Source organism: Schistocerca americana, chromosome 3, assembly GCF_021461395.2.
Source record: "Schistocerca americana isolate TAMUIC-IGC-003095 chromosome 3, iqSchAmer2.1, whole genome shotgun sequence".
NCBI classification, from domain to species: Eukaryota; Metazoa; Arthropoda; class Insecta; order Orthoptera; family Acrididae; genus Schistocerca; species Schistocerca americana.
Genome location: NC_060121.1, coordinates 383,524,249 through 383,539,302, shown reverse-complemented (window position 1 = coordinate 383,539,302; position 15,054 = coordinate 383,524,249). Strand labels below are relative to the sequence as shown.

The 15,054-nt window shown below is 42.7% G+C and overlaps 1 protein-coding gene across 5 annotated transcripts in view; it reads left to right on the top strand.

Annotated features, from left to right (window-relative positions):
* The window catches only part of LOC124605663 (DNA repair and recombination protein RAD54B-like), a 336,958-nt gene that overhangs the window by 186,479 nt on the left and 135,425 nt on the right, over positions 1-15,054 (top strand). For all 5 annotated transcript variants that reach the window (XR_006978669.1, XM_047137502.1, XM_047137503.1 and 2 more), the window contains one exon: positions 1,655-1,860. Coding sequence is in view for 4 of the 5 variants with exons in the window: in XM_047137502.1 (XP_046993458.1) it covers positions 1,655-1,860 (206 nt within the window). In the remaining variant the exon portion in view is untranslated. The remainder of the gene's footprint in view (positions 1-1,654; positions 1,861-15,054) is intronic.

Sequence of the window (15,054 nt, the reverse complement as noted above, 5' to 3'; positions counted from 1 at the left end):
GGAAAACTGAATTAAATGTTTGATGAACTGAAACTGTGTATTTACCGCCAGCTTTGAACACTTGTTTGACTAAAAACACACGTTCTTCAATGGTTAGCATGTTAACAGTGACAGAAATGAAACAAACCAACAAAGGAACTAAACTGAAACGTTCACTTCAACCTGTAACGACACACACCAACGATACTACTGACACTGGCTGAGATAAATGAAACAGTGGAGTGGTGGGAGAGTCCACTTGAAGGGAAGTAACCCAGAGATTTTTTGAACACCCTGTATATATATGGTCCACATCATGATGGAAGCAAGGACATTGCACGCACGCACGCACGCGCGCGCCCACACACACACACACACACACACACACACACACACACACACACACACACACACACACACCTCAGCTCGTGGTCTAATGGCTAGCGTTGCTGCCTCTAGATCATGGGGTCCCGGATTCGATTCCCTGCCCGATTGGGGATTTTTGCTGCCTGGGAACTAGGTGTTTGTGTTGTCATCATCATCATCATCATCATCATCATTTGTGATGGGCTAGATTGGAGTGTGTAAAAATTGGACTGTGTAAAAATTGAGACTTTGTACAGGTGCTGATGACTGCGCTATTGAGCACCCCACAAACCAATCATCATCATCATCATGGACACAAATGTAATCTCTACATTTGTGTGATCCTTTTACTTTTTTGAGTCAGTTGCTTTCCTGATGAAGACAATCATAGATATTGTCTAACACCCATGTTTTCATAGATAATTAATTAAGTGCACCGACATCCTTTATTTTTGAATGCTTTGGAATGGTATATTTCACTCTATTTTTGTTTTTTTGTGTTCTTTTCATTCTATATTTGGTGCCTTACATTATGCATTCTCAATAGAACTATTTTCAGTCGAATTACTTGAGTTTTGTTTGGTCGCCTCAGAGAATATGTTAAGTTTATTATGTAAATTATTTTTGTATCACCCCATTTCCCCCATGATGAAAATTCATAAGAACTTAAACATAGTCCTCAAAATTATATCAGTTATTTTAGTTACAGAGTTACCATACTACCTGAGTGGTTTCATTTGGCTACCATTTTTCCTCGAAGATATCTAGTCACAGGTACAACTCTTAATTGCCTTTTCTTACAAATGCATTTGGCTTTGAACAATTAGTCACAGATATCTGGTCTCCATCATTTCACCACCCCCACCACCAATGCTACCACAGTTACCACAGAATAATTATGACACAGAAGAACTCTTCTCAATGTTTTGACCCCATTACCAGAGACTTGTCGTAGCCATAAACTCATTCCCTTTACACATATGCTTTTTTTACACAATTGCTGTTTTTGCACATTGTCTACTGAGTTTCGATTGAAACTTTGCTAACAGACTCTTTGCATCTGAGAATGACTTCTAACTTTCTTAAAATTCAGTTCTCATATTGATACACTACCAGTAACTTAAATCTAAAGAAACAATCAATATTTTCTCTCAGGTACATGAGATTTAAAAAATGCTGTAAACTTTTGTTCTGCTGTCTTGCGTATTGTTGGCTTACTTGTGTATTAAATACTTATACTTCATAATGGTCCCTGATTATGTGATTTCACTTCAAATCATGTATTTTGACTGTTCATCATCATTTTTAGATTTTAGGAAGATCTATGAAGCTCCAATTGTTGCCTCTAGGCAGCCAGAAGCAGGCACTGAAATCCGTCTGCATGGTGAACAACGTGCTGCCGAGTTGAACCATAAAACCAGTTGGTTCATCCTACGCCGCACACAGGATCTGATAGACAAAATTTTGCCAATAAAACATGAACTGGTTCTTTTCTGCTGCCTGTCTCAACTACAGGTTTGTTCTTTGTTCCTTTTTGTGAGTACTCCAACATATTATGAGTATATAGGGGTGTGTGTGTGTGTGTGTATACTTGTCCTTTTTTCCCCCTAAGGTAAGTCTTTCCACTACCGGGATTGGAATGACTCCTTACCCTCTCCCTTAAAACCCACATCCTTCCCTCTTTCCTGATGAAGCAACCGTTGGTTGCGAAAGAGTGTGCTCCCTGCCACCGTTGAATAAGTAGCTGCAGCAGCAAGTCGTATACTCCTAGCTCACTCATTTGTTACATAGTTTAATTCTTAATTTCTTTGCATGTTTTTGGTACTTGCATTGTTTAATTCATAAATTTCAGGTGTATTATAGTATTTGAGAGTTTTAGCATCGGGTTTTAGTACCTGAATAGTGTAAATTTGCGTAGTCATCTGTCTTCTGTTTTTGTTTTGAACGGCCAGTGTCGGTTGGTCAGTCAGTGTGCTCCCTGCCACCATTTGATAAGCAGCTGCAGCAGCAAGTCGTATACTCCTAGCTCACTCATTTGTTACATATTTTAATTCTTAATTTCTTTGCGTGTTTTTGGTACTTGCATTGTTTAATTCATAAATTTTGGGCGTATTATAGTATTTGAGAGTTGTAACATCGCGTTTTAGTACCTGAATAGTGTAAAATCACGTAGTCTCCTTCCGCTGCCGAGCAGTGTGTCAGCAGTGCGCAAGTAGCAGCATTACTGCATTTACTAGGCAATCTTGTATTTTAATAACCGTTTAAATTTTGTGTCAATTTGTTTGCGCTCTCTGTAGATTAGTTCAGACGTTCTTTGCACAACAGTTTTTAGCATGGATAGGGACTGCAACTGCTGTGTTCGGATGCAGGCTGAGTTGGCATCCCTTCCCGCCCAGCTTCAGGCAGTGTTGGTTTCGGTCACACAGCTTGAGGCTGTTGCCAATGGGCGTCACTGTGGGGGTCCGGATGGGGGTTTGTCGGGGACGGCCAGCTCGTCCCACGCATCCCCCGATTGGACTACGACTGTGGTTGCCCAGGATACTGCCCGCATTGAGGCTGATCCCTCACCTGTGGTAGAGTGGGAGATCGTCTCAAGGTGTGGCAGGGGGCGAAAGACGTTCCGGAGGGCTGAACGGAAGGCCTCTCCTGTTTGTCTGACGAACCGGTTTCAGGCTCTGTCTCAGGCTGATACTGATCTTCGGCCTGACATGGCTGCTTGTCCTGTTCCAGAGGTTGCCCCTCAGTCTGCAAGATCTGGGCGGTCGCAGAGGGTGGGCTTACTGGTAGTTGGGAGTTCCAACGTCAGGCGCGTAATGGGGCCCCTTAAGGATATGGCAGCAAAAGAGGGGAAGAAAACCAATGTGCACTCCGTGTGCATACTGGGGGGAGTCATTCCAGATGTGGAAAGGGTCCTCCCGGATGCCATGAAGGGTACAGGGTGCACCCATCTGCAGGTGGTCGCTCATGTCGGCACCAATGATGTGTGTCGCTATGGATCGGAGGAAATCCTCTCTGGCTTCCGGCGGCTATCTGATTTGGTGAAGACTGCCAGTCTTGCTAGCGGGACGAAAGCAGAGCTCACCATCTGCAGCATCGTCGACAGGACTGATTGCAGACCTTTGGTACAGAGCCGAGTGGAGGGTCTGAATCAGAGGCTGAGATGGTTCTGCGACCGTGTGGGCTGCAGATTCCTCGACTTGTGCCATAGGGTGGTGGGGTTTCGGGTTCCGCTGGATAGGTCAGGAGTCCACTACATGCAACAAGCGGCTACACGGGTAGCAGGGGATGTGTGGCGTGGGGTGGGCGGTTTTTTAGGTTAGATGGCCTTGGGCAAGTACAGAAAGGGCAACAGCCTCAACGGGTGCGGGACAAAGTCAGGACATGCGGGGACCAAGCAGCAATTGGTATTGTAATTGTAAACTGTCGAAGCTGCATTGCTAAAGTACCGGAACTTCAAGCGCTGATAGAAAGCACCGAAGCTGAAATGGTTATAGGTACAGAAAGCTGGCTGAAGCCAGAGATAAATTCTGCCGAAATTTTTACAAAGGTACAGACAGTGTTTAGAAAGGATAGATTGCATGCAACCGGTGGTGGAGTGTTAGTCGCTGTTAGTAGTAGCTTATCCTGTAGTGAAGTAGAAGTGGATAGTTCATGTGAATTATTATGGGTGGAGGTTACAGTCAGCAACCGAGCTAGGTTAATAATTGGCTCCTTTTACCGACCTCCCGACTCAGCAGCATTAGTGGCAGAGCAACTGAGAGAAAATTTGGAATACATTTCACATAAATTTTCTCGCATGTTATAGTCTTAGGTGGAGATTTCAATTTACCAGATATAGACTGGGACACTCAGATGTTTAGGACAGGTGGTAGGGACAGAGCATCGAGTGACATTATACTGAGTGCACTATCCGAAAATTACCTCGAGCAATTAAACAGAGAACCAACTCGTGGAGATAACATCTTGGACCTACTGATAACAAACAGACCCGAACTTTTCGACTTTGTATGTGCAGAACAGGGAATCAGTGATCATAAGGCCGTTGCAGCATCCCTGAATATGGAAGTTAATAGGAATATAAAAAAAGGGAGGAAGGTTTATCTGTTTAGCAAGAGTAATACAAGGCAGATTTCAGACTACCTAACAGATCAAAACAAAAATTTCTGTTCCGACACTGACAATGCTGAGTGTTTATGGAAAAAGTTCAAGGCAATCGTAAAATGCATTTTAGACAGGTACGTGCCGAGTAAAACTGTGAAGGATGGGAAAAACCAACCATAGTTCAGCAACAAAGTTAGGAAACTACTGCGAAAGCAAAGAGAGCTTCACTGCAAGTTTAAACACAGCCAAAACCTCTCAGACAAACAGAAGCTAAACGATGTCAAAGTTAGTGTAAGGAGGGCTATGCGTGAAGCGTTCAGTGAATTCGAAAGTAAAATTCTATGTAACGACTTGACAGAAAATCCTAGGAAGTTCTGGTCTTACATTAAATCAGTAAGTGGCTCAAAACAGCATATCCAGACACTCTGGGATGATGATGGCATTGAAACAGAGGATGACATGTGTAAAGCTGAAATACTAAACACCTTTTTCTAAAGCTGTTTCACAGAGGAAGACCACACTGCAGTTCCTTCTCTAAATCCTCGCACAAATGAAAAAATGGCTGACATCAAAATAAGTGTCCAAGGAATAGAAAATCAACTGAAATCACTCTACAGAGGAAAGTCCACTGGACCTGACAGGATACCAATTCGATTCTACACAGAGTACGCGAAAGAACTTGGCCCCTTCTAACAGCCGTGTATCGCAAGTCTCTAGAGGAACGGAAGGTTCCAAATGATTGGAAAAGATCACAGGTAGTCCCAGTCTTCAAGAAGGGTCGTCGAGCAGATGCGCAAAACTATAGACCTATATCTCTGACGTCAATCTGTTGTAGAATTTTAGAACATGTTTTTTGCTCTAGTATCATGTCGTTTTTGGAAACCCAGAATCTACTATGTAGGAATCAACATGGATTCCGGAAACAGCAATCGTGTGAGACCCAACTCGCTTTATTTGTTCATGAGACCCAGAAAATATTAGATACAGGCTCCCAGGTAGATGATATTTTTCTTGACTTCCAGAAGGCGTTCGATACAGTTCCGCACTGTCGCCTGATAAACAAAGTAAGAGCCTATGGAATATCAGACCAGCTGTGTGGCTGGATTGAAAAGTTTTTAGCAAACAGAGCACAGCATTTTGTTATCAATGGAGAGACGTCTACAGACGTTAAAGTAACCTCTGGCGTGCCACAGGGGAGTGTTATGGGACCATTGCTTTTCACAGTATATATAAATGACCTTGTAGATAGTGTCGGAAGTTCCATGCGGCTTTTCGCGGATGATGCTGTAGTATACAGAGAAGTTGCAGCATTAGAAAATTGTAGCGAAATGCAGGAAGATCTGCAGCGGATAGGCACTTGGTGCAGGGAGTGGCAACTGACCCTTAACATAGACAAATGTAATGTATTGCGAATACATAGAAAGAAGGATCCTTTATTGTATGATTATATGATAGCGGAACAAATACTGGTAGCAGTTACTTCTGTAAAATATCTGGGAGTATGCGTGCGGAACGATTTGAAGTGGAATGATCATATAAAATCAATTGTTGGTAAGGCGGGTACCAGGTTGAGATTCATTGGGAGAGTCCTTAGAAAATGTAGTCCATCAACAAAGGAGGTGGCTTACAAAACACTCGTTCGACCTATACTTGAGTATTGCTCATCAGTGTGGGATCCGTACCAGGTCGGGTTGACGGAGGAGATAGAGAAGATCCAAAGAAGAGCAGCGCGTTTCGTCACAGGGTTATTTGGTAACCGTGATAGCGTTATGGAGATGTTTAACAAACTCAAGTGGCAGACTCTGCAAGAGAGGCGCTCTGCATCGCGGTGTAGCTTGCTCGCGAGGTTTCGAGAGGGTGCGTTTCTGGATGAGGTATCGAATATATTGCTTCCCCCTACTTATACCTCCCGAGGAGATCAAGAATGTAAAATTAGAAAGATTAAAGCACGCACGGAGGCTTTCAGACAGTCGTTCTTCCCGCGAACCATACGCGACTGGAACAGGAAAGAGAGGTAATGACAGTGGCACGTAAATTGCCCTCCGCCACACACCATTGGGTGGCTTGCGGAGTATAAATGTAGATGTAGACGTAGAAGCTTGAATTTTGTGTGTTTGTTTGTGTGTCTATCGACCTGCCAGCGCTTTCGTCCGGTAAGTCACATCATCTTTGTTTTTAGATATATTTTTCCCACGTGGAATGTTTCCCTCTATTATATCTATATAGATTGTTAACATTATACACCAGCTATATACACTGATGTGACAAAAGTCTTGGTGTAGGGATATGCACATATACAGATGATGATAGTATTGCATACACAAGGTATAAAAGGGCAGTGCGTTGGGGGAGCTGTCATTTGTACTCAGGTGATTCATGTGAAAAGGGTTGCAATGTGATTATGGCCAAATGACAGGAATTAATAGATTTTGAATATGGAATGGTAGTCACAGCTAGATGCACAGGACATTCCATTTCAGATATCGTTGGGGAATTCAATATTCTGAGACCCACGATGTTAAGAATGTGCCAAGAATACCAAATTTAAGGTCTTAACTTTCACCACAGACAATGCAGTGTCCGATGGACTTCACTTAATGACCAAGAGAAGCAGCATTTTTATAAAGTTGTCAGTGCTAACAGACAAGCAACAATGCATGAAATAACCACAGAAATAAATGTGGGATGTACAATGAACATGTCAGTTAAGACAGTGAGCAAAATTTGGTGTTTATGGACTATGGCTGCAGAAGGCCAATGTGAGTGCCTTTGTTAACAGCATGACATTGCCTGCAGCACCTCTCCTGGTCTCATGATCATATTGGTTGGACCCTAGATGACTGGAAAATCATGGCCTGGTGAGATGAGTCCCGATCTCAGTTGGTAAGAGCTGATGGTAGGATTTGAGTATCAGACTCCACTAAATCCCTAAGTCCACCCCCCCCTACCCCCACCCCCCCACCCCCCACCCCCCTACTTCTGGGTTCGAGGTTGGAATAGGCCCGAGGTATTCCTGCCTGTCATACGGGGCACCTGACAGGAATCTCCCACTGTATGGCCTAATATGTTTATGTTATAGTCCACGCTTAAGGTTTGAGCTCTCCACTGTCCAAGTTATTTCGAAGTGCAGGCCATTTGGGGAAGGACGTATTACATGGTGCATCATATATCGCTTGTGCATTATGATATTCTGCACATAATATTGTCATGGCACTGCAACTCCACCTATTTGGGCAAGGACATCTTACGGGGTGCATAATCTCCATGCTTATCCTGTGTCCTCTTTTGCTCCCATGACAATATTGAATTTCCCGCACCAGGTATCCAGTATGGTAGCCAGTCCATCATGCCAATGTGGAGGGGTCGTCATGTACCCTCTTGTTCGCAGCCCCCTGACTACATTGCTAATTCCTGAACCGCAGCCTCCCCATGTATGCAAAGGAGGAGATACCTGTTGTCTTGGGGGTCAGGACTCTCGGCAACAGCTATTGTGCCAGGGGGCCTTTGCTGTGGCTGGGTGGCACTCTTGGGGAGAGCCCCTGATCGGAGCGCATGGCATCAGAATGGATTCCTCAAAAATGAAGCGGACCAAGTCATCTGTTCTAGGGGACTGAATGGCCCCAGCAGTCTCTAAGAAAGGGAAAGTTAAATTTAATGCTGAGAAATATGACCCCAAATCATTCCCCTCCCTAGCTACATCATGGGAGGGACTAGGACACAGAAAGAAGAGCGCCATATTTACTTCATTATTTAGAGTGCAACAGAACTGATTGGAACACTTTTCTGGCTACAATGCCTTGATTTTTTGTTGACCACCTGGAGGTGGTGAACTGACAGCACTGTCCAAAATGCGCAGTGGGTCAGTCCTTATTCTCACAGCGTCCTCAGCCCTGCCACGAGCATTACTCGTCTGTGACAGGCTGGGTGATTTTCCCATTTCAGTCACTCCCCACAAAAGCCTCAACATGGTTGAGGGAATTATTTTTCATCATGACCTGTTGTAGTCCAACGATGAACTACATACAAATTTAGAATGATGTGATGTTCACTTCATGTGTGTAGGGGACCTAAGGATAATACGGTTGCCACTGGTACCTCATTCTTGGCCTTTGAGGGTGATTCGTTACCTGAAAAGGTCAAGGTGGTGGTATACCAATGTGACATAAAACCACACATCTCTCCCCCTACGCGGTGCTTTAAGTACTGGAAATTTGAGCACATGTCCTCCCAGTGCAATTCCAGCACCATATATTGAAATTGTGGACGTCCACTATATCTGAATACTCCATGTATCCCTCCTTCTATGTGTGTCCGCTATAGAGAGTACCAATCCCCGTGCTCGCTATACTGTACGGTACTCCAAAACGAGAGTAAAATTATGGAATACAAGATCCTGGACAGGCTACCTTACCGAGAGGCTAAGTTCAAATACAAAAAGTTGAACCCTGCCCGATTGTTGTCGTCTTATGCTGCCGCCATGACGATTTTGCCCTCATTGGTGATGGTATAGTTTAGTTTAGTTTAGTTTAGTTATGTCATGTTCCGTAGATCATTTTCACAATTATTTTATCAATATGATGTGGAACAAGTCAGATTACAAGATATACAGGGTGGTCAATCTGAAGTTTTGGATGAGATTATCTCGAAAACTATACATCAGTTAAAAATAGTGGGTAAGACAAGTTTGTAAGCTCAAAGGGGGACATCAAATGATAATACACGTGACCTACAGCCCCCGCCCCCTTGGCTGGGACAGGGGGGCAACTTTTAAATCTTAAATGGAAACACCCATTTTTTATTGCAGATTCAGATTCTCCATAAAAAGGTAATGAAGTTTTGTCTGAAACATTTTTTTAAACCGCTGCCAGATGGCACTGAAATCAAGAAAAATTAAAATTGGGGAAGAACTCTGAATTATTTAGAATGATTTGAGAAGGACGCATCAAATTGATACAAAATGTGCACCAATTTTTTCATTACGCCAAATTAAGCTATTTTTTTTACAAAATGAATCCTATTCACCACAGTTTTTGATGCAGGGAGGCGGAATGGTATTAAAATCACGTTAGGGAACTCTTCACAATTGCATTACTCACCCGACTGTGGCGCTACCATGGTCAAACTGCGAACTATGGCTCGGTATAAAGGTCGGTGCAATGCGATCAGACGTCACTTCACTTTCAGATTGTGAACTCTAAACATCAACTGACAAAAGTAAATTATTCTTTAGTGAAACATGACTCACTATCCTCCTACAGATATTGTTGATAAGATGTTAATTTTAGGTGAATGCCATAACAATTATGCTGCAGCTGTGCAATTGTATGCTGATTGTTTCCCAAACAGATGACATCCAAGTGAAAACACTATTCGAAATTGCACTCAACGAGCTCGAAATGGATACATGCACCGTCCGCCTCGTCATCGAGAATACAATGAAAATGATGCTTGTACCCTTACTGTTCTTGCCTGTGTTCAACTGGATCCCAAAATGAGTAGTCGTGCGATTCAGAGACAAACTGGAATACAGAAATCAACTGTTTTGAGGATTTTGAAGGCACATAAATATCATGCGTATCATATCACACTGACACAGGCATTAACGCCGAAAGATATGCAAATACACTTGCATTTCTGCCAATGGGTCTTGGAAATGATAAGAGGTGACAATGATTTTTTTTTTAGATACCTTATGTTCACCAATGAACCCACATTCAAAAACAACGATGAATTAAATCGTCATGATTGTCATTATTGGTCCCCTGTCAATCCACACTGGCACAGATCTGTTGACAATCAACACAAATGGTCGTTAATGGCCTGGTGTGGAATTTTAAACGGTTACTTGATAGGACCGTATTTTTTGACCAAAATGTTACTGGAGAATCTTATTTACAACTTCTCCATGATGATTTGTTGTAGCTAATGGAAGATGTTGATTTAGAAACTAGGCAAGAAATGTGTTCCAACAGTATGGAGCAGCTCACCATTATGCTAAAAATGTGCGGAATGTTTTAAATTTACAGTACCCTGGTCGGTGGATAGCATGCGGTGGGCCAATTCAGTAGTCTCTGCATTCACCAGACCTAACATCTCCTGATTTTTTTTTCTTGTGGGGTTATTTAAAAAATATTGTTTATGATAGGCAGCCCACAACCCAAAACAATATGGAGCAATACATTTGAATAGCACGTGCAGCCATACCATGGGATGCGCTGCTCAAAACTGTGGACAACTTTCGCAGACGATTGACTTTATGCATTGAAGCAAATGGGGATAATTTTGAACAATTTCCTTGTGGCTAATTTCATTGATTAAACACCTCAAATTGTGAGAGGCAAGGGGACTCACACTAATGAAGCACCCCAACATGTGAGAGGCAAGAGGACTCACACTAATGAAGCACCCCAACATGTGAGAGGCAAGGGGACTCACGCTAATGAAGCACTCCATGGGAACATCATTCTACTATGTCCTTGTTGCTGTTCCTGGGTAACACTAAAAGTAGGATACAGTACATTATGTACAAAAATAGCGTAATTTGGCGTAACGAATGAATTGGTGCACATTTTTTATCAATTTGGTGCGTCTTTCTCTGATAATTGTAAATAAATCATAGTTCTTCCCCAATTTTACTGTCTTTCATGATTTCAGTGCCATCTGGCAATGGTTTAAAAAATGTTTCAGAGAAAACTTGATTACTTTTTTTGGAGAATCCGAATCTGCAATAAAAAATGGGTGTTTCCATTTAAGATTTAAAAGTTGCCCCCCTGCCCCAACCAAGGGGGCGGGGGCTGGAGATCACGTGTATTATCATTTGATGTCCCCCTTTGAGCTTACAAACTTATCTTACCCACTATTTTTACCTGATGTATAGTTTTCGAGATAATCTCATCCAAAACTTCAGATGGACCACCCTGTATATACACACATGAATAGTGCTAATATTAATATTACTGAAATTTTTAGTTCTACACATTCAACTACATTTAGAGGTACAATTATTTTTATTTTTATTTTTTTATTACTAGTTCTGAAACAGAAACTTGTCCACGGTATAGGAGGAGTTATCCAAAATAAATGATTTTAAGCTAGATTTAAAACTTGTTCTGATACCTGCCAGACACTTTACTTCGTTGGGCAAATGATCAAAGATTTTTGTTGCTGAATATTGTACTCCTTTTTGGGCAACTGACAGCTTCAATAATAGATAGGAAAGGTCATTTTTTCCTCTAGTGTTGTACGTATGAACATCACTGTTCTTCGCGAATTGAGATGGATTATTTATAACGAATTTCAGAAGTGAATACATGTACTCTCTGCAGTTAAAGTACCTAACTCCTTGAATAGGTACCTACATGATGTCTTCCAGTGAACACCACTAAATATTCTCACTGCTCTCTTTTGTGCAATCAATACTTTATGTCTAAGTGGTGAGGTACCTCAGAAAACTATTCCATAAGACATTATTGAGTGGAAATACGCAAAGTACGTTAGGAGGCTGATCTGTTTATTACCAAGATTAGTGATTATACGAAGAGCAAAAGAAGCAGAACTTAATTGTTTGAGAAGCTCAGTAATATGTTTCTTCCAGTTCAAGTTGTCATCAATGTGAACACCCAAAAATTTGGAGAAATCTACCCTGTTAACTGAGCCCTGTTCATATGCTACACTAATTGTCGGTATGACTCTATTCGATGTACAGAACTGAATGTAGTGAGTTTTTTCAAAATTAAGGGAGAGTCCATTTTCTGAGAACCACTTTTCTGGAATGGGATTTACTATTACACCCATGTCGTCTGCACAAAGTACTAGTTTTGCTTGCTGAAGGTTAAGTGAGTGGTCATTCTCATGAATAAGGAACAGCAGATGACCCAAAATTGAAACCCGTGGGACTCCCTTTGTGATAACTCCCCATTCACTAGAATTTACCACCCTCCCAACATTATTTGTGTTATTCAGCACAACTTTTTGCTTTCTGTTTGTTAAGTATGATTCAAACCAGCTGTGTGTATGGCCTTCAATTCCATAAAACCTGAGTTTTTCTAAGAATGTGACACGATCCATACAGTCAAATGCCTTTGAAAGATCACAAAAAATACCAACAGGCAATAATTTGTTATTTATGACTTGTACTATTTGATGAGTAAATGTGTAGGTAGCATTCTCAGTCAAGGAAACCTTCCAGAATCCAAATTGTGACATGCTGATTAAATTATTTTCACTTAAATGTGAGACTACTCTTAAATACATAACTTTTTCAAATATTTTAGAAAATGAAGTCAGCAATGAGATTGGTCTATAATTATTTAAGTCACTCTTGTCCGCTTTCTTATGAAGAGGTTTGACAGTTGCGTATTTCAATCTGTCTGGAAAAATTCCCTGTGCCAGCGAAGCATTACATATATCACTAAGGACTTCACTTATTAAATTAGAACAACACTTCAAAATTCTGTTATTGACTCCATCAACACCACATAGGCTCTTGTTTTTCAGTATATTTATAATTCCCTTAATTTGCTTAAGTCTTCTCCAGTGGGCTCTCAGGGCTGCCTGTCTGCATCCCCCCTGTTGACTGAAAGGTTCTACTTTCAGAGCACTGCCCCCAACAAACGCCAGGGACATCGGTCCCTGTCCCCCACTTGCCCCCTTCCAGCCTCCCCCTCTCTTACCACCTCCCCCCCCTCCCCCAATCCAGCTCCTCTTGCACTGAAGAGGAGCCATTAGCTTCTGATTCTGAAGGGCTTCACTGTCTTCCTCTGTCTCTGAAGCTACTTTACAGAAGCCCTCCCAGCAAGCCCCTAAAGAGTGACGAGAGGGCCAACAGACAAAGAAGTAGTCTATTAAGAAATGGGAGACTCTGATGGCCCCCACACCACCGCTTTAACACTTCCACGTCTGAGGATGGGGTGGAGATTGTAGCGTTCCCTGAGGACCTAGATCTCGATGATGCCTCAGATGCAGTGGTACTGGACACGAGCACTCAACCAGTGTAACAGCTGACCCTGAGGCATAAACAACCTCCTTGGTCCCTTCATGCCTACCCAGACCATAGGGAATGTCATCCTCCAGTGGAATTGCGACAGTTTTTTCTCCAACCTGGCTGAATTATGACAACTCTTAAACATTACACCTGCTTTTTCCATTGCCCTTCAGGAAACCTGGTTTCCTGCACTGCGGACCCCCGAACTTCATGGCTATCAGTGGTACTACAAAATTCATACCGACTGTAACAAGATGTCAGGTGGAGTCCGTATTTATGTCCTTACCCCTGTATGTAGTGAATCTGTGCCTCTTCAAACACCTTTAGAAGCTATGGGTGTCAGGGTGAGGACAACACAGGAAATTACCACCTGCAACGTCAACTTCCTCCAGATGGTGAAGTGCTACACCATATATTGGGTGTACTTATTTCCTAACTCCCCATCCTTTTCTACTTCTGGATGGTTTTAACACCCATAACCCTTTTTGGGGTTGAACCAAGATTACTGGCTGCGGTAAAGATGTCAAGGATCTGCTAACTCAACTCAACCTTTGCCTCCTAAATACAGGTGCCTCCACTCATTTCAGTGTCCACAGTTCATGGTCTAGTGGCTAGCGTTGCTGCCTCTGGATCACAGGATCCCTGGTTCTCTTCCTGGCCGGGTTGAGGATTTTCTCTGCCCAGGGACTGGGTGTTTGTGTTGTCCTCATCATTTTATCATCATCATCATCATCATCATCATTATTTGTGATATGGCTAGATTGGACTGCGTAATACATTGGTGTGTGAAAAAATTGGGACTTTGTATGGGCACTGATGACTGTGCAGTTGTCCCCCACAAATCAATCATCATCATCATCATCATCATCATCAACTCATATCAGTGTGGCACATGGCATGTACTTGGCCATTGATCTCTCCATTTCCAATTATGACCTCCTACCATCTATCCAATGGAGAACTCATGACAACTTGTGTGGTAGTGACCACTTTCTGCTCCTCTTGTCCCTTCCCCAGTGTCACTCACCAGGATGCTTGCTCAGAGTGGCTGGGCCCTTAGCAAGACTGACTTTTGTGCTTTCATCTCTGCCACCACCATTGGAGCTCCATTGCATGGCAACATCGATGCGGTGACATAGAACATTACTACCACCATTTCTGCTGCAGCTGAATTGGCCATCCCGTGTTTGTCAGGTTGCTCCCGGCAGAAGACAGAGTCTTTGTGGTTACCAGAAATCACAGACGCCATTCAAGACCATAGGCGGGCCCTCCAATGTCATAAGCGGCACCCGTCCCTGGAGCACCATATTGTCTTCAAATGACTCCTGGCTCGGGTCTGTCAACTCATCAAATGACAGAAGCAGAAATGTTGGGTACAATACGGCTGTACCTTCGGAACACCAACCTCTTCTTCCCAGGTTTGGATTAAGCTAAGACACCTTTACAGACATCAGACTCCTGCAGGTATACCTGGGATTTCCACACATGTGGTTATATACACTGACCCAGATGCAATCGTAGAGTGTCTTGCTGAGCGTATTGCTCACACCTCTGCGTCTGAGGATTACCACCCCACCTTTCATCTCCTGAAACAGTGGGTGGAACAAGAATACCTATTTTTTGCT